At 41.1% G+C, this 20,105-nt stretch overlaps 1 protein-coding gene across 1 annotated transcript in view; it reads left to right on the plus strand.

The window, feature by feature from the left end:
* The first annotated feature begins 922 nt into the window (after positions 1-922).
* ZNF292 (zinc finger protein 292) overlaps positions 923-20,105 on the plus strand; it is a 60,289-nt gene continuing 41,106 nt past the window's right edge. Inside the window, exon 1 of the mRNA XM_074948073.1 lies at positions 923-1,119. Coding sequence (XP_074804174.1) covers positions 958-1,119 — 162 coding nt within the window. The 5' untranslated portion in view covers positions 923-957. The remainder of the gene's footprint in view (positions 1,120-20,105) is intronic.

The following is a 20,105-nucleotide window of genomic DNA, read 5'->3' on the forward strand; positions in this document are numbered from 1 at the left end:
AGCTGACCCAAGGCTGTGGAATGAACTTCCACAGGATACAAGAACCAACTCATGGGGCTGTTCTAAGCACGACGTGTGTTTTTTGCCATCAATAAGAAACACATATAGTACAGCAGTGATAAACTAGATAAATACAACGTATTTTAAATAAACCCACAAAATTCTCTTCTGTGGACAGAAAAGAGACAGTCTCACATAATAAAAGTTAGTCATGTCAGGCAGTGCAGTTTGGAGGGTGCCCAATTACCACACTGGTGAAGACAGCATAAGTACCAGAATAGAATAGAAAGACCATGATGAAGCCTGTTTAGGGAGACGGCAAAGAAATCGATTATTGAGCACCCTAGAACAAAGGAAGACTAGACAGATGGGGGCTGTCTCGACAGGCTGCAAAGAAATCTTATCAGCCTCCCATATCCTGCCCTTCACAGTGGAGACTGGGGGAAGGTGGCAGATCAGACCCAGGAAGCCCTTGAGTCCAGCTTCATTTGTTTTATGCCTCCCACATGGTGCAAGGAATGACACTGAGGTTTCCTGGCCCCTGGCCTCTAGACCAAGCTGCTCTGAGACTGGAGGGAGGCTCCACAGCTGCCTAGATCAGCGCCAGGCTCCTACCCCGCCTACCCACCAGCATGTCTCGTGACCCAGGGCACCGCAAAGGCAACCAGACGGGAATTGAGCTTCGCCTTCTCTATTTGCCGCCAAAAAACCAGTGGAGAAGGACCACGTGACGGCGACGCACTGCTGTCCCATGGACGCGCGCCGTCGCGTCATGTGACACTATGGCCACTCCTCCCAACCAAAGCCTTCGGCAGTGGGCGAGGGAGCGCGCGCTCCTGCCTCTCCTCCGCACGTGACCCCTCCCCGGAACGTGGCATTGTGTAATCACGTGACCTGAGCGGCGAAGGACGGGGGCGAGAGAGGGGGGTTGCGTACGCGACGGAGCGGGGTGTGAAGATGGCGGATGAGGAGGCCGAGCAGGAGAGCGGTAGCCTCGGCGGCGGCCTCCTAGAGCTGCAGCACCTGCGGGAGCGGCTGCTGGAGCTGGAGAGCGGGCTCCGGGAGAGCGCGGAGCCGGCCGTGGAGGCGGCCACCGAGTACTGTCAGCAGCTGTGCCAGGTCAGGCCGCCTCCCGCCCTCTTCCCCCTCCCCCCCGGTCCGTGTGTGTGTGTGTGTGTGTGTGTGTGAGAGAGAGAGAGAGAGCGGGGGGCGGGAGCGGCGCCGCCCCCGCCGCGCGCGCGGGAGGAGGCAGCAGCAGCTCGGCGGCGGTTAGCTCCGCTCGGAGTTGGCCCCGGCTGGCGCGGGCCGGGGCAGTGGTGCCGCGGGGAGGCTGCCGCTCATTGTAGGCTCGGATTAGGCGGCCCGCCCCCCGCCCTCGGAGCTGCTCGCGGCCCGTAATCCCTCCCCTCGCCCGCTCGCGGTCTCTGGGCCCCTTTGTTGTGCTTTGCGGGCTGGTGTCGCCTCGGCTCTGAAGGGCCTTTGTTCCTGGCGGCGGCGCTAGCGGTCCTGGGAGCAGGGCGGTGAGGGCCCCCCCCCCCCCCGCCCCAGGAGGGCTCGCGAGCCTGGGGGAGGAGCTGAGACTCCGTTCCGCGGCCCTGTTTACACTCCGCGCGCGCTCCGGAGTGCGGGGCGGCCGTGCGGAGAGTCCGGCACCGCCCCGGGCCTTCTGTTATTGTCCGCCGCCGCCGCTGGGCCTGCCCCGCCGTGGGGAGAAGGGTGCGCTCGGCCTCCTGTGAGGCTGGGGGGCTGCGCTGCTCCCCTCCTTCCTCACGCCCAACGGAATCACATTGTAGTGACGGGCTGGGGGACTGTCGGAGCCCCGTTGTCAGTATCACCATCGCTATCTAATTGGGGCAGGGAAAAGCGTTTCCCGTGGCATAACTCTACAGTTATAATTGTCTTACAGGAGATAGGGGACTAATCGTATTGAATATTTCGCTTACCTTCTGTCCCATCTCAGCTAAAGAGTGGAAATGTTTATTCAGCTAAACAATAAAATGTTCCTAAACTGTTAGGCACCAGAAACGTACAAAAAATGCTTGTCTGCAGAATTCTTGCAGGATAAAGAACTTCCAGTTCCAGTGAGAGCTTTTTATATGCACAACCCCATCCACCATAGTGTGCGTGTAAATTCCTAACCTAGGTCTCTTCTGTCTTGCAAAAATTCCACACGTTTTCTTTGCTTTTTTCCTACTCTTTTTAACATCTTAGTATCAGGTATCACTGGAAGAGATAGAGAGAGAGATTTTAAAGTTAACTCTCCTACTACCAAAAGGTTGCATTAGTTGTGATGGCCCTACAGAGGGCATGGATCAGATTCATAATGTCAGTGGGTGAAAAGCACGATGATTCAATGTTACTTTAAACAACTGAATTTGAAGATACTGAAGTCTTTGCAAGTGCCAAAAAAACACATATTTAAACAAAAAAAATCTGTAACATAGCTTTTCACCAGCTAAGCAACAAAATTTTCATCTCTTTATCTACTGTTGAACTCCAAACATATAATACCTACAATTCTGCTGATGCCTAAATGTGTAGTGCTCTCTGTTGTGGAGTTACTTCATATTGATGGTTATGGTTCAAATAGTAAGATTGGCCGTTTGCATTGGGTGACAGTGGGTGTTGGTGGTGTAGAAAATCTACATCACTGGAAGTCTACCCATGGAATCCATATTTTTAGTGGTACTTCAAAGACAACTTCTACCTTGATTTTTAAAGTCAGTTGGTTATTTGTATATGCAAAAATTGCAACCTTAATTCTATGCAAAGTCTGAAAAGCAGTGTTGAAAAAATGTTTTGACTATCACAGTACAATTTACTACGCATGGAAAATGCAAGAGAATGTCAAGATTAAAAACTACAATATCAAAACTTTTGTTCTGTTAGATAGCAACAGTTGAATTTGAACAAACAGGTAAAATTGAACAGATGCGTAGATAATGTCAGTATTTAATTAATTTGTATAAAATGAGGTGGGTAGCATTAATTGTGATGGGGAACTATGATAAACTTAAGAAATTGTAGGTGTTGGAACACCACTTGAGAAATAAATGTACCTTTACACTTCTTAAAGTGTAGCTATAAAATGTGCATTAATTCATCAGTAGATTTTGAGGTTCCAAGCTGAATAAGGGATTTAGCCACTCAAGTAGTGTTAACTTCCTAGAAGTTGTACAGCTAATCCCTTAGTTGATTTGAAAATTCCATTCTGAAACATTTTTAAGACTTACGATAGATACCTGAACGATGTTTGCTTGTACCCGGAAAAAATAGGATAGCTTTATTCCAGAGTTGTTTACTTATCCTATAAGAGTGAAACAAAGTGTAGTTTCATACAGTTTTCATTATACACATAAGGTAAACGTGTGTGTATTCAATTTTCATTGTTGCATAGACTTTACATGTTTTAATCATTCTTAGAAAAACATACATGGGATATTAGGCAGTACCTTATTATTCTGCATAGTTCCCAGAAAAGTGCAGTTACTTTATACTATCACTGTACAGCTGGTATAACAGGATTCAGTTTTACTCTCATTGATTCCACATCAACATTTGTTCAGATTGCATGTATAGTGACTTTCTTAATTGCAACTCAGTGTCTAAAAGACATGCTGTATTTCTTTGGCTTCTGAATAATCACCTGTAAAACAGATACTGCAATTAAGGTTTAGTAATGGACTTGAAAGGCAGACTAGGTACTTGCTTTCTAAGAACTAAACCTAATAGCCAGAGGCCTAGTCTCAACAGACTGTTACATGTGGAAGTCCAACTGTAACCACAGTTTCTGAGAAGAGGTGGGTCTACTGGAGTACTTACCAAGCTGCTGCCTCTGCCTATTGCTTCCGGGCTCCATCTTTCATGTCTGTCTCTGGCTAGTAGTTGTTTAAATTTGAAGCCCCTCAAGCATCTCTCTCTGAGCCTGTGGGTTGGTGGATAGGAAAACTGTTTCTACTTCTCCGGCTTCTCTTTTTAGGAACACAGGAATTGCCATATCACATCAGGCCAATGGTCCTTCTAGTCTAATATCATGTGTCTGGCAGTAGCCAGTGCCAGGTGATTTAGAAGAAGGTGTAAGAAAACTTATAGAACAACCAGGCTACAGGGAAGATTTTTTTTTCTAATCTTTGACAATTGGAGGCTGATTTATGCTCTTTTTATGAAACGAAACTGTAGATGTTTTCATCCATATAAATATACTTATTTTATCCTCTAGTTGGATCTACTTCAAGCTACTTCCAGTATGCTTCTGTTGCTGGTCATACACTTCACAAGCACCAGGAAAGTTATACTGACAAGATTTTATCATCTCACTGCTGCCTGCAGGGTCTGAATATTAGTAGTGAAAGTGACTAGTCCCTTGTCACTTACACTAAGCAAACTACTCAAGCTGTTTGGTAAAGCTATGACCAGTAGCAGAGGCACTAGAGTGATCTGTATGCAGACTCAGGAAGACAGATCTGTGTTGGTTCACTTTTTTGAAGGTTCTCTTCAATGAAAAGAACCTTAATTTTTTAATGAAAACAAAGATTCTACAGTAACTGATGGTTTAGAATGGATAACTGTCCAGAGAAACTGTCCTCCTTGCCACTGATTAATATTTTCAAACTTTGATTTGATTGATAATTTTGATATTTAATTTTAAAAAATTCAACTCATGTTCTGGAACAATGTAGAGCCAGTACAGCACTGACCAGACTACCAGAGCTCTAAGCCAGGCCCTTAACATATTGCATATTAACTACTATAATCTCCTCTTCTTGGGCCTTGACTACTGTAATTTTGCATCCATTAAGTCAGTTGAAAATAGGGCTGCCATATCCTCTCTTCCAACTGTTTGCTTTGTGACACCTTCCTCCCCTCATCCATCTGCTGCTTCCTTCCTACTGCATCATATATAGATGTCTTGTCCTTACTTTTAATGTCCTTCACTGTTTAGCTCCACTCTATCTATCAGGCTTTTTATTGCCTTCACTCCACTAATATCCAGCCTTAAACTCACCAACTAGTCCACTTCCCCCACACCTTATTTCTCCTATGTTGCCCCTTTTGTGTGGTATAAAGCTCCTTCTGTTCTCTTGTAAGAGTCTCTTCTGCTGCACTGCCTACAGAACATTGCCAGCTGTTAACAGCTAAGCAAATAGGGAGCTAAATTGTGTATAGTCAGTCTCCGAAAATTTGCTGCATACCAACATGGTTTTTATCCTGTCTACCTGTTGTTTCTTGTCACAGTGGCTTTGTTTATACTGGGAAAATGCATATAGGTATAAAAATGCTAAACGTGATTTTCTCTTTAAAAAAAAAAAAGATTGTTCTTGTCCACACTAAAGTTAGCTAGTTGTGATTAACCTTGGAGGCTCCCTAGCATTGATAGAATAGTTGCAAAATCATTAAAGTAGGATTAGAAGAGCCAGTGAATGAGGTTTTTTAAGTATAGTTAGTCAGAAAAACACCTGTTACTATAAAATGCCTTTCCAACATATCTGCTCCCTCTGTGTATTTTGAGTCACATCTGCTTGCTTTAAAAATAATAACTTTAGATATTAGTAGACTACAATTGTGCCTAGAGGTCTCAGTCAGGGACTGGAAACCCACTGTGCTAGGTACTGTATAAACCCATAACAAAGAGCATCCCTGTCCCAAGGATTTACAAATCTAGGTTAGATCTTGATTATACTGGGAAATGCATCATGTTAGAAAAACATGTTAGCTGGTCAGGGTTAACCACAGTCACACTAACAATCATGTTTAACATGCTCCTTTGGAAATGGTCCCTGATTGGGACCACTAGGCAGTACTACAGTATTATTAATAATGAAGACTTTAATTATTAAAGTAAGCAAATGTGACTTGGAATAAATACACAAGGAGCAAGATTTGTTAAGTAAGAACATGCTGCTGACCATAACTAAAAAAGATCCCCATTAAGTTGCTATTCTAATCATACTTTAATGTCTTTCCATTATGCCATCAAATCTATTTCTGCCCTTCATGGCAATTTGTTATTCAGATGTATATATGTCAGCATTCACAAAAAGTATCCTCAGGTTTTGCTGTACCGAATAGTTTATCCAAACATACCTTACATAAGCTATACTTTACTCTGAATATGCTATGCCATACTAAGGCAAGACTTGGAATTGACCTCCATCTGATCTTCCTTTTGCCAGGTAGATTTTCTGTGTCTTACTGGCATTGTTTTCCAGCTATTTGCAAACTTATCCACTGGGAACAGACTAAAATAGCGTTTCACATCTGGGCCAGAACAATCCAAATAACCTTTTTGGCTGGTGCCCAATGCCTAACTGATAGCATTCTGTTCTCTTCCTCCTCAGTATTCTGCCTCTCTGTACAAACAAAAGTTCAGTTCTGCTCTTTCTTGGGGGGGCGGGAATCAAGAGCTCCAATTCTACATGAAAAGTCCAAGCATTGCTTCTGTGAAACTGGGATCACCTATAGGAGTCCATATATTGTAACATCACGATTCCTCAGACTGGCATCAGTGGTGTGAACATTCATGGATGCCTGTGTGACAGACTGGGGAGCACAGATAACCCACACAAACCTATCTGCCCCAGAAAGGAGGATGAAAATGACCTGTTTGAAATTCACAGCTATCTGGGAAAACAATATCTTTGGTTAAACTAATTGAAAACTCAAGAAGGTGAGACAGTTGGACAACAATAGTCTACATAAATTGGGGTTGAGGGTAGGATACTCGAAACACAGATCTTTAAACAAAAACTGTCTCTCCGAAAATGGGCTGAACAATGGAAGTTCTTGGTAAACTGTAAATTCTTTGGGTAAAGACCGACCTGTTTTTTGTACAGTGTCTAGCACACTAGGGCCCTGATTTTGATTGGAACCTCTGAGCACCATTGTAATACAAATAAATAATAGCCGCTTACATATAGGGCAAACTCAACATTTCAGTCTGGTGGCAGTCACTGTGCATTTTCCCTCAAGAGTGGGAATAGCAAATGAGCACAGATCAGTTTCCCTCAATCAACAATAAATAACCAGATTTTTACATGTCAGATTATGGGAAAAGAGAGCATGGAAAACATACGTTATTTAAATGTTCTGACCACCTAGTGCATTCCTTCCCCCTCCCTGATCAGGTAGCGTAAAAGATCAAGCTGGATGGGATCAGAATATTTCTGTGATAATGCCTTGTAAGCTTGTTATTCGTCTGACTCTTAAAGATGTCAGCTTGCTTCCTTGGATTCTACGTTCTTGTCTGACTCAGAGTATTCTGACTCAAGATCCAATCAGATGCTGGAATCTTATGAAATTCAGACTAGAATCAAAGATCCTTAACTTTCCAAAATTCAGATACTCAATTTGTAGACTTCTCATTCCATAAGAATATGGCGTACCTTCAGAAATGGTGCTGCAAGCATGGGCTAATTTCTCAAACCATGCTGCAACTTCTTTGACAGTTTTTTATTAAAGACTTCTGTATAAGCTCCTTGCATGGTTACAGAACAGCTCATGGGACTCTTAAGCTTTCTGGAAAGAAGGGTGCCCTAGCATCACATCCTCATGTCATCAGCTTCACATAGGCTATGTCTATACTAGCTCTTTTGTTAGTAAAACTTTTGTCGGTCAGAGGTGTGGGGGGGAAAAAAATACTGTCCCGCCAGCATAGCTACCAACGCTCATTAGGTGTGGTTTAATTATGCTGATGGGAGAGCTCTCTCCCATCATCATAGAGCGGCTACATGGGAGACCTGTCAGCGGCATAGCTGTGTTGCTCTAAGATCTCTAATGTAGACATAGCCTAAAGCAGTGGTCAAACTCCATCTGCAGACTGAAGTCCCAGTTAGCAGCTAGAACTTGACTTTTAGTGTAGGTCATATGGAATCAACCTTTGAACCAGAGTCTACCATTTCCCTGTTATGTTTTTGGCCTTCATATGTTGAGTAGTTGATGTTAATACACTGTCCATCAAAACCATTATGTGGCTTTTTGTTTCCTCACAAAGTGGTCAGGCTATATCAGAACTCCTCTTTAAGTTTTCTTCCCTTATCACATTCATAAAGACCTCTCCTTAACACCTTTATTTCTGAAACGCTCTGACCCTAAGTGTTCAAAATACATTGCCTGGATGTGAAAGGAGTTATCAGTAGGGCTGTCAAACAATAAAAAAATTAATTGTGATTGCATGCTTAAAAAAATTAATCCCGCTTAATTGTACTGTTAATAATAGAATACCAATATTTAAATATTTTTGGATGTTTTCTACATTTTCAAATATATTGATTTCAATTACAACACAGAATACAAAGTGTACAGTGCTCACTTTATATTTTTTTATTACAAGTATTTGCACTGTAAAAAAACAAAAGTAGTATTTTTCAATTCACCTAATACAAGTACTGTAGTGCAATCTCTTTATCATGAAAGTTGACCTTACAAATGTAGAATTATGTTTTAAAAAAACAAACCTGCATTCAAAAATAAAACCATCTAAAATTTTAGAGCCTACAAGTCCACTCAGTCCTATTTCTTGTTCAGCTAGTTGCTCAGGCAAACAAGTTTGTTTACTTTTATGGGAGATAATGCTGCCCACTTATTTACAATGTCACCTGGAAGTGAGCACAGGCGTTCTCATGGCACTGTTGTAGCCGGCATCGCAAGATATTTACGTGCCAGATGCGCTAAAGATTCATATGTCCCTTCTTGCTTCAGCCACTGTTCCAAGCGATAGGCATCCATGCTGATGATGGGTTCTACTCGATAACAGTCCAAAGCAGTGCAGACCAACGAATGAAATATCTGGCAGAATGCGGGTAAAACAGCAAGGAGATATGGAGTTCAGTCACTAATTTTAAAAAAAAAAAGCATTAATTAAACGAGCAACATCAACATGGATGCATGTCCTCTGGAATGGTGGCCAAAGCACGAAGGGGCATAGGAATGTTTAGCGTGTCTGGCAAGTAAATACCTTGCAATGCCGGCTACAAAAGTGCCATGTGAATGCCTGTTCTCACTTTCAGGGGACATTGTAAATAAGTCGGCAGCATTATCTCCTGTAAATGTAAACAAACTTGTTTTTCTGAGCGATTGGCTGAACGAGAAGTAGGACTGAGTGGATTTGTAGATGCTGAAGTTTTATATTGTTTTGTTTTTTTGAGTACAGTTATGTAACCAAAAAAATCCACATTCGTAAGTTGCACTTTCACGAAAAAGAGATTGCACTACAGTACTTGTATGAGGTGAATTGAAAAATGCTATTTATCGTTTTTACAGTGCAAATATTTGTAATAAAAAAATATACGCTTTGATTTCAATTACAACACAGAATACAATAGATATGAAAATGTAGAAAAAGATCCCAAAATATTTAATAAATTTCAATTTGTATTCTATTGTTTAACTTTGTGATTAAAACTGCAATTAATCGCGATTAATTTTTTTGAGTTAATCATGTGAGTTAACTGCAATTAATTGACAGTCCTAATTATCAGCTATTACTTGGCCGAACAAAAGCATTTAGAAACATATTTGCAGCATATGCAGAAAAGTAAAAAGACGACACAAAATGCTATCCTATTAAGATTGGTCGGAGCCATTGTTATTGGAGCATACAGGAAATCGGGTAAAATTTGCTACTGAAGGGTTATTCAAGATCAATTTCAGCTTCATGGCCAAAGAAAATAGAGCTCTCTGTGGTAAATGGTCAGAGAATTTGGGCAATTACCTTGTTTGTTTTCACGAAAAAGGTTAATAGTAATTAGATGTCTAACATAGTGAATGCCAGTGAAAATGAGGTGTAGGATCAGAGGCTAAAATAGGGAAAGAACAAGTTAAAAATTACTTAGACAAGTTAGATGTCTTCAGGTAACTAGAACCTGAATACATCCTAGAATGCTCAAAGAGTTGACTGAGGAGATAGCTGAGCCATTAGCGATTATCTCTGAAAAGTCACGGAAGAGATTCCAGAGGACTAGAAAAGGGCAAATATAGTGCCAGTCTGTTAACGGAAATAAGAACAACCTGGGGGAAATACTAACCAGTCAGCTTAACTTCAGTACCTGGAAAGATAATGGAGCAAATAATTAAGCAATCAGTTTGCAAACAGAGAAGATAATAAGGTGATAAGTCCCAGTCAGCATGGATTTGTCAAGAACAAATCATGTCAAACCAACCTAATGGGTTTCTTTGACAGGGTAACAAGCTTTATGGATGGGGGCAAGTGGTAGATGTGGTATACCTTGACTTTAGTAAGGCTCTTGATACTGTCTTGTATGACCTTCTCATAAAGAAACTAGGGAAATACAACCTAGATGGAGCTACTATAAGGTAGGTGCATAACTGGTTGGGAAAATGTTTCCAGAGAGTAGTTATCAGTGGTTCTCAGTCAAGCTGGAAGGGCATATTGAGTGCGGTCCCATGGAGATCAGTTCTGGGTCTGGTTCTTTTCAGTATCTTTATGCCATTATCTAAATCATTGATGGAGAGTACACTTATAAAGTTTGCGGGCGATATCAAGCTGGGAGGGGTTGCAAGTGCTTTGGAGGATAGAATTAAAATTCAAAATGATCTGGACAAACTGGAGAAATGGTTTCAAGTATATAGGATGAAAGTCAATAAGGACAAATGCAAAGTACTCCACTTAGGAAGGAAGAATCACTTGCACACATGCAAAATGGGAAATGACTGCCTAGGAAGGAGTACTGCAGAAAGATGATCCACTATGACCTTCAGATACAAGCTAAATATGAAATCAAGAGTAACACTGTTGCAAAAAAAAAAAATATATCCTTCTGGTATGTATTAGCAGGAGTGTTGTAAGCAAGACATGAAAAGTAGCTCTTCCACTCTACTTTGCCCTGATTAGGCTTCAGCTGAAGCATAGTGTCTATTTACAGGCACCACATTTCAGGAAAGATGTGGACAATTGCAGAAAGTCGAGAGGAGAGTAACCAAAAATGATTAAAGGTCTAGAAAACATGACCTATGAAGGAAGATTGAAAATAATGGTTCAATCTGGAGAAAAGAAGATTGTGGGGGTGGGCATGATGACAGTTTTCAAGTACATAGAAGGTTGCTACAAGGAGAAAGGAAACGTCGTTCTCGTTAACCTCTGGGGATAGGACAAGAAGAAATGGGCTTAAATTGCAGCAAGAGCGGTTTACATGGGACATTAGGAAAAACTTCCTAACTATCAGGGTGGTTAAACATGGCAATAAATTGCCTAAGGAGGTTGTGGAATCTCCATCATTGGAGATTTTTAAGAGCAGGTTAGACAACCAATGATCAGGGATGATCTAGATAATACTTAGTCCTGCCTTGAGTGCAGGGGACTGAACTAGATGATTTCTCGAGGTCCCTTCTAGTCCTACAATTCTATGATTCCTCCACTTCTTTTCTAAGACATTTTTAACTCAGTGTCTTGTTTGCAGATGTAGGTTCTCGTCACTGGGTTCCGCGGTCTCTTCATTTCTTGTCATTCTATTCTCTCTTTCCCCCCAACTCTGTGTCCTAGAAGTTATATTTCTGGTTTGATGCATTCCCTGTGTGTGAGAGTGACAAATGTATTATAGTAAGGAATTGTCAGTCGGGCAAACTATTTCATTGTTAGCATTAATGGTTAGTCTTGCTTGATTTAAGTCAGTCAATCTGGGCTTGGCACAGTCTCTTGCCCTCATAGGAAGATTCATTTAATGCCAAAAGCTTCTGGCAGAGCTACTTCAATGACTGCTAGTAGGTGTGGCTGCATGAAGTCGTCCTTCTGATTGTTGGTCTAATGGATTTACTATTATGAAAACCTTAATTTACTGGAACAAAATTATCTATGTGAGATGTTTCAGCTACATGCAGCACTCCACATTAATTCAACCTTTCAGAAACCCCCCCCCCTGCACTCTGTAGCACTGTTCTGTCCTCTATGTTGCAGGCAGCTGTTGTATTCTTGTAAAATTCACTTTGTAATACTTATAGTACCAAAAGAATGATATGGATTTGAGGGGAAAGTGCCTCCTAAGAATGGAATCTCATAGGATTCTCTTGACCTGTTATGCTTCAAAGTGATGGAGAGAATCAAGAGAGCATGATAAATAGATAAACCTTAAAACAAGTATACTACCTCCCAAAAGTGTTTTGGCAAATTCAAAAATATATTTAAAGTAAATTAAAATAGGTGATATGGGCTTCTCAGTTCTTGTGGTCACTATCTGATCGCAGTGCTGTGTGAAGACACAGCTTTGTGTTATCTGGTGATGACAGGGTGCAGCATCAGGAAGGGGAGAGAAGAAATGTATCACGATTCAAGCTTATAGACCAGCCAAGTAGAAGTGTGTGTGCGCGCGTAAGTGCAGGGTTGAGCTGATGAGAAGCAAAAGAATCTTGGCCTGGGGGGTGGAATGTTCCATGGAAAATTTTGAAATGCCCTATGTAACTTCCCATATTTCAGAGATTTTAAAACATGGTGTTATCCTGAAAAGTGACCCCTTTTTACAAATATTAAAAATAAATAAAGTGGTTCCATAGTCATTCTTATTGATTAAAATCTTGCAAGTGAAATTGTCATCTTCTCACTGTCAATACTGTAGCCTCAAGCTGGGCTCTTTCCATCTTGCACATCACCAACCATAATAAAGGTTTGCAGGCTCAATTATGTCCTTTAGTGACACGTTACAATCTCACTGTCTTCAGATTATACCTTTTTTTGTGATGCTTTCCATGCAACCATCATACTAGAACTACTGATGGAATGTTGCATACAAAATAATATCCCTGTGTCACACATATTTGCTTTTTAAAGGGAGGAACTGAGACACAGAGAAAGTGATTTGCCTAAGCTACATAGTGAGTGAGTCAGTGACAGAGGGCTACTGGATCCCAAGAGATCAAGGTTCTATTACCTATTGTATGTGTTAATAAATGGACCATGTTTATTACTAACACTTGTGTGAATCATTTGATGGAAGAGGTTGCTGACAAGGAAGAACCTTGCTGACAAGGTTGGGGGAGATTATTTAAATTTAGGTTTTGGGGAAGCTGATAGGTTATAGTTCATAGTTAGACAGGGACCACTTCTCAATGTCTAATACAAAGAGTCTCTTCCTCTAGTAAAGGATAGAGGAGAAATTACAATTGAATTAGATGGGAAGGTTCAGATCATGAGAGAGCTCCAGAAAAATAACATGGTTTTAGAGTAGACTTAAAAAAAAACCTCCAAGAAAACTGGTTAAACCAATTCAAGATGCTTAAACAAAAATAGGTGAAATAGATTGGCAGTGGAGGAGTTTAACATAATAGGTATTTCTGAAACATGGTAGAATTTAAAAAAATCAATGAGATACTGTAACAGCTGGCTACAAACTACACAGAAGGGAAGATTTAAGAAAGAAGACTATTGAGATGAAAACTTGAATCGAGAGATCCCTACAGTCGGAGTGGTATGGATTCAAATTCCAAAGCAGAAAGATGCAAAGATACCAATACGTTTACACTACTGAACTGATCAGGAAAAAAGATACTGAAAGTTGAAGGAGATAAGCACCTAAGTCTAACAATGCATGATTTCAGCTACTCATTTCTAAACAGAGAAAATGTCGCAACAGGGTGAGGTTTAGGGAAGCAGGTTCTCAATGCTTTAAAAAATTGCTGCTTAGAACAGTTAATTCTTGGGGATGCAGAAAAATGTCTTTGTCCTACTTCATGCAAGATTAGGTTCAAGAACTCTAACTCTAATTGGATCACCTAAGTAGTAATAGAGAGTGCAACGTCTGAGATGAATGGTACAAAAAACAAGTGCTGTGACATTCAAGTTCAGAAAGGGGGATTTAACCAAAATTCCTGCCCTGTATTCCTGACCATCCTCAACCTAGACGCTAGAAATCCTCTTAAATCCACCAACCTTCTGTATCATACATTTCTAGTAAGTGCTGTAAACTCACAAACCACCCACCATGTTTAGCTCAAAGACCAGTCCCCCAGTTCACTTTCCCATAAATGGGAAGATTTGACATCTTGCCTCTTCCCTTCTATGTACAGACCAAGAGACTCAATCCTCCTTCTCCTCATCTTTGTCTTTTACCATCATTCCCTCCAGTCCACATGCCTTGCTCTGGGAATGACAGCAGCCCCGATGCCAAAATTGTTTTCTTCCACTTCTGTTTCCAAACCATTTGAAATTCCCTTTCATAACCCTAGTTCCTTGCTCTTCCACAGATTCCATGGGACTATGAGCAAGTTTTTTAGGGTATGTTTTCACTGCAGACTAAATTGTAATTGTAATGCAGATAGGCATACCTATGCTTGCTTTAATCTAGCTAGTGTGGATAACAGTAGTAGTGAAATTTTGGCAGCATGGACATAGCGTGGGCCAGCAACCAGCGTCATAGCCAGTCATATCCTGGTAGGCTTGTACTGTAGTGTCAGCTCATGCTGCTGTATCTTTATTGCTATTTTTACCCATGCTGGCTATGTTAAAACTAGCGCAGTGAGCCTACCTGTGCTACTGTTGCACCTTAATTTGAGGTGTAGACATACCTTTAGTCTCCCTCTGCCTTAGTTCCCCATCTGAAAAATGGGGATAATAGTACCACCATAAAGGGATGATGTGAGGATAAACATTTTGATGGTTGTGGGATGCTCTCATACAGAAAAAGAGATGATATAACTATATAAGACACATGAACATGAATGGGACGCTTCCCATTGCTTCATGTTGAGCTGGGTATAAGCATTTGCAGGATCAGAGCCTTAGTGTTTCCAATGTAGTCTTTTGTATGGAATTTAAAACTTTAGCTGTGAATTGATGCTCATGATGGTTATTAAACAATCTTTTTTGGGGGAGGGAGGAGGGAAGCTAGACCTGCCATGTTATCTTCTGGAACTATTGAAATGAGAATCTGGCTAGTGAATATGCACAGTAACTAGGGCCGGTGGACAGATTTTATGAGGATTACCATCAAACAGAGCTAGATAACTGCTATTCTTTTGTTTCTGGAATGAGCCAGGAGAGAGGAGTTAATGATTACTCTCATTGACTTTGCTTCCCTGTCTTTACCTGTAGGTTCTTCCACAAATCTTAAGTGTTCTGTGAGTTTTATGAAAGACACTATGAAAAATAAAGCTGTCATGGCTCCTACCATGAAATTGACAAGATCCAACAGCCATTGTAGGTAACGCAGTGTCTACACGTACAGGGCGTGGCCTTAATTACACCAACATAATCTTTATGCCTCTCATGGAGTTGGAGGAGTTGGTGTAGTAGGGTACTACCATCAGCAAGAGGAAGGCTGTAGTGTAGACAGTGACGTAATTAGGTTGACGTAAGCTGCCTGTGGTGTGGACCAGCCCTGAGAAAACAAATTGTATTGGTTGCAAAATGTTGAAGCCCTTTTTTATTGGAGTTAAAAGATATGTTTATTCAAGAGTGAGTAAATAAGCTGTACTGTTGCTTTTTAGTGTTAAAAGACCTAATAGTTTCATCTATTTGAAACTGCATCAGCAGGTGTGTTTGTTTTTGTTTTTTAATACTGTATGAGTTAAAGGTGGAGCGTCAGCTTTTTTGTTATAGTTTGTGGGTTTTATCAGTTTGCATTTTTTTATTTACTTTTGGGGGAAGGGTTTTTCTGGGATTGTTCCTTGTTTATCACCAGCACTTTTAAAACCTTTATCATGGCAGACATCTCTGCAGCTAAAAGGGTAACTTTCTCCAAAGATCACAGTGCTGCCAGTCAATCAAATTACGAGGTGTTCTTCCCAATATCAGGCTTCTTTTGTTCCTTCCACAAAACCCCTTCCTGCTGGATAGTGAGAGTATAAGTATAAAATCTGGTTTCTTCTTGCCCAGTCCTTTGTATTTTTGCCACCAGACATTGTAACAGATTTTAGTTAAAGAGGTGCTGTTTTTGTGTCGACCAGGCCTAATTAGCCTTGTGCAGCCTATCCCTAGCAAGGATCGCAGGAGCAGCGGATTCATGAGTGCTGTCTTCCTCCGTTTAATGGAGGTTGTTGTGGCAGGAGGGAGAGAGAATTAGAATTTTAAATATCTTTGCTTCTCCTTTCTTCTTTCTACTTTTCATCTATGCCAGGCATCAAATGATTACCACCACACATAGTGTGGCTGAAGTAGAAGTAACAGAATGGAACTGGTCCGTTTCACATTCGGGCTAGAGTATGGTACTGTGGGAGATGAGGGCAAAAAGGGAAATAAAATTATAGGGGTTTCAATTGAAGTGGTAGAAAGAAGCATGCTGTTCAAGTGTAAGGTTGAGATGTGTACCCCAGAAAGAGAAGTAGAAATACACCTCCTTTGCATGCTCTTTAAAGTGTACTGGGTGCACTGATAGTGGAGAGGTAGCAACGTTGTAGTTAAGGTTGAGATTAAATTACTGTTTCACAGCCAATTTTTCTAAGTGCTCTAAAGTTCACATGCTAACGTGGATTGCTTTGAATATTGCTGTACCTCAAGGGGATCTGGGTCCAAATTAGTGGTCCAAATTTGAGGTCATTTGAGCAAGAGGTTCCCAAGATACAACCCCATTTAAAAAAAAAAAAACTGATGTCAAAATTTTATAGTTCTGTAATCTGGGGTTTTTTTTGCACAGGTCTGAGGTTTGATCTATTGCTCTTATCCTCCTCAAATTATCTGTCCCCACAGGATTGGTCTCTGCTAATGTCTGTCATCCACTGCCTTCGGGGAAGCAATATTTTAAAAGTTGTCCAGGGTAAAAAGTTGTGTTGACAGTGTGGGTCCAGCCAAATTGATAAGCCAGAATGTCATTTATTTTTGTATGTGCAGCATGACTGGGGCCTTGTTGTGTGCCAGAATGTTTGCAGGCAACCTTACATCAAGATGAGTGGTTCAAGATAACATGCTGTGGCTATTGAAACCAAGCAGCGCCAACGTACTGTGAGTTTGAGTCCTTTCCTTGGCAGCTTTCTGAGAATGTGTATTGTATACATTAGTTGCTGTCTGCTGCATTCTGAGGGAGCTTCTTCTGGAAGTTTTACCCTGAGAGAGCTTCTGGTTTTAACAGCTGATGTTTCAGAGCACTCTAAAATCCACATATATATTCAGATTTTTACCTTAAAACTGTTATCAAGGACAATAACATTAATTAATAGAGGGAAGATTAAGGGCAGCATTTGGGTATTGTAATCATGCTCATCTTGAATAATGGTACTGAGTGTGATCAAAGAAAAACAAGTTGTCATGACTCTCAGGAAGTTGAGGGGATTGCTGAGCATCAGGAAACATACTAATAAAGAGGTGTATTCTAAGGACTGGCATAAGGTTGACATTGGTAAGTGTGGTTCCAGGGTAATGTCATCAGTCAAAACAGTAACTTATGTTTATCGATGAAAAATAAGCACAGAAAACAAATTACAACTTTCTACAGTAATTCGTCCAGTCTACACAAACCAAGGGTTCACACCTCTCACTTCCATCTTTTGAAGTGCTGTAATTTCTGGGGGGCGGAAGGGTGTGAAGAAAATGTCAGATTGAGAACAATTTTAGTTACATGGCTGACAATACTTCTGAAGTAAATATCTCACTGCTATTTTGGAGATATCTTACACTTGCTCCAAAGATGTTGTCTCTTCCTCTATGGTGCAAGCACATTACCAGTACTACTATTTCTCCAAGTCAGCCTTCTTTACAGATAGCATTGACAGTGCATTTTATGTTGCTTAGTCGCAGTGCTCAGCCATGGTGTTTGACTAATTTGAACACTTTCTACAGTGACAGGAACAATAATTACTTTCATACTGTCATGGCTTTTGTGTTTATTTCAGGTCTAGTTCACATTATAGCGTATTAGTACATGTGTTTGCAATATAAAGAATTGCACAGTGATCCCCATTGTAGCCTCAGACACAGAGTTAAAAGTGGATGTGTGCTGAACCCAAAACTCCAGAGGAGGAGAATCAGACTCATGGGCCTTGTGTGCAAGGGGCAATGCTTAGTCCTCTAAGCCAGAGTCTGAGTGCATTACTCACCAAGAAGTTCCTGAGGAAACAATAACTCTTACCATTGGAAGTTGTCTATAAGTAGAGATCCTAAAGCTTTTAGAATGCAATAACTTTTGAAATACTTCTAAACTGATCCTTGACACTATTCAATAGCTGATCATGGGGACAGTCCATACTTTACATTTATTTCATCAGGGTCAGTGTCTTAGATTTTCCCTAGCTTTGCACCAAAAAAGTTATATCAATCTGATAGTATAAGCAGCTTACTTTAAATGGCTGTATATCTGGGAACCCCTTGACCAAATGACCCCAAATTTTCACCACAAACTAGCTTCTCTTGTGGCATACCAGTTTTCAAGACTATTTCTCTATACAGGTGGATATTAGAGCACTTTGATCATTAAAATGAGCTCCTCATTAGGGAAGCTGTGTCAGAGGGAGCCTTTGACCAAATAACCCCAATTTACACCACTAACTCTACCCTTGGCCCTGATGTGATACAGTGAGGCAAAAGCACCACCACAGTTAAGGTTACATCAGGATTTCCATTTAACAGGGGTGAAAAGGTCTACAAAACCATTGTGAGTTAGTTTTTAAATGTTTGTTGAAGCTTGTACACTGCTTCAATTTTTTAATTTTATTTTATTTATTTTTCTTTATAGCAGTTGGGGAATGGGGAGTATCACCTGAGGTTTGCTGTGACTTTTGAAAAGGTTCATTTGAAATTTTCTGTAGTCTCTGCTGTAGAAAACTCATACTTCTATAGGATTTTGACAAATAATGATTCTTTAAACAGTTTTTGTTTGAGTAGAAAAACATGGAGAGATTTTAGTTGTGTTTACATTAATTTATAACATTTTAAAGCTGACTATTCCCAAAAAAAAAGTCTTATCCAAAAGCCTGAGGCATATAAGAGTGACTCCTTGTTCTTTAAGAGTTAGTCCCCAGAAACCTATGAGGAAATCTTCAATATGCTATCCTTAAGCATAAATTTAGCAAAGGGTAATAGGTATACCACATTTTTCTGCTGACCATTTTTATCTCCATTCCCTAGATCCTGCACTTTTGAAAATAATCAATTATGGACCAGTTCCACCTGTCACTTCCCCTGCCCACAGAGCTTCCCTAGAACAGTGGTTCTCAACCTTTCCAGACTACTGTACCCCTTTCAGGAGTCTATGTCTTGCATACCACCAGTTTCACCTCACTTAAAAACTACTTTCTTAGAAAATCAGACATAAAAGTACAAAAGTGTCACAGCACATTATTACTGAAATTGCTTTCTCATTTTTGCCATATAATTATAAAATGGATTGGCATATATTGTGCTTACATTTCAGTGTGATACTTGAACCTGTTTTTCACTTGCAAGCTTTGTGTGAAGCCTGAGCCTTATCACCGAGGACTGAAGCATGTAACTTAGTGTCGCGGGGGGGGGGGTCTTGTGGCATGGGGCCCGGGCAGTTGCCAGACTTGCTACCTCCTAATGCCAGTCCTGTGCTTGTGACCATCTAAACCCATCCCGCGACCTCTTTGGGAGACACAACCCCGAGGTTGAGATACACTGATCTAGATGAATTGCTTTCTGCTCTCTGGATCTTCTGTCTCCAATCACTGGCATGGCCATCTACAGGTTCGAGCTCTGAATTGTCTTCTCCTCTGCATAGTCCGCAACGCCGCTGTCGTGTCTCTGGGGCTTCTCAGCTGGCCAGCCCCATCCGTGCCGCCCCCGGCCCCATTCGGCTCCAGCTGCATGTCCCCTTCCGCCGAGTACCCCTGGAAGACCTCTGCATGCTCCCAGGGGTATACATGCCCCTGGTTGAGAACCACTGCCCCAGAAGAAGTAGGGTGAAAGTTACATTTTTTTATATATTTCAGTTTGCTTGGGCAGTAGTAGCAATACAAGAGTTTATACAGAGAGTGGAGAAATAGTGAGGGAGCAGAGATACAGAAAAGAGTACAAATGGAAAGGGTGTTTTTTGGTCTAGTGCTGCAGTGGTATCATTGCAGAGTTCAGCACCAAGTCCCAGCAGTGCCTGGAGGAGTTGTTGAGGCAGTACACACAAAACTTGAAACAAAGTGGGGGTGGAGAGTGGGAGATAACTTTGAACTCAGTCGGAGCTTTTATTCAGACTCATCCCTCACCAAGGAAGAAGAATCAT

The sequence above is a fragment of the Natator depressus genome, chromosome 3, assembly GCF_965152275.1.
Source record: "Natator depressus isolate rNatDep1 chromosome 3, rNatDep2.hap1, whole genome shotgun sequence".
NCBI classification, from domain to species: domain Eukaryota; kingdom Metazoa; phylum Chordata; order Testudines; family Cheloniidae; genus Natator; species Natator depressus.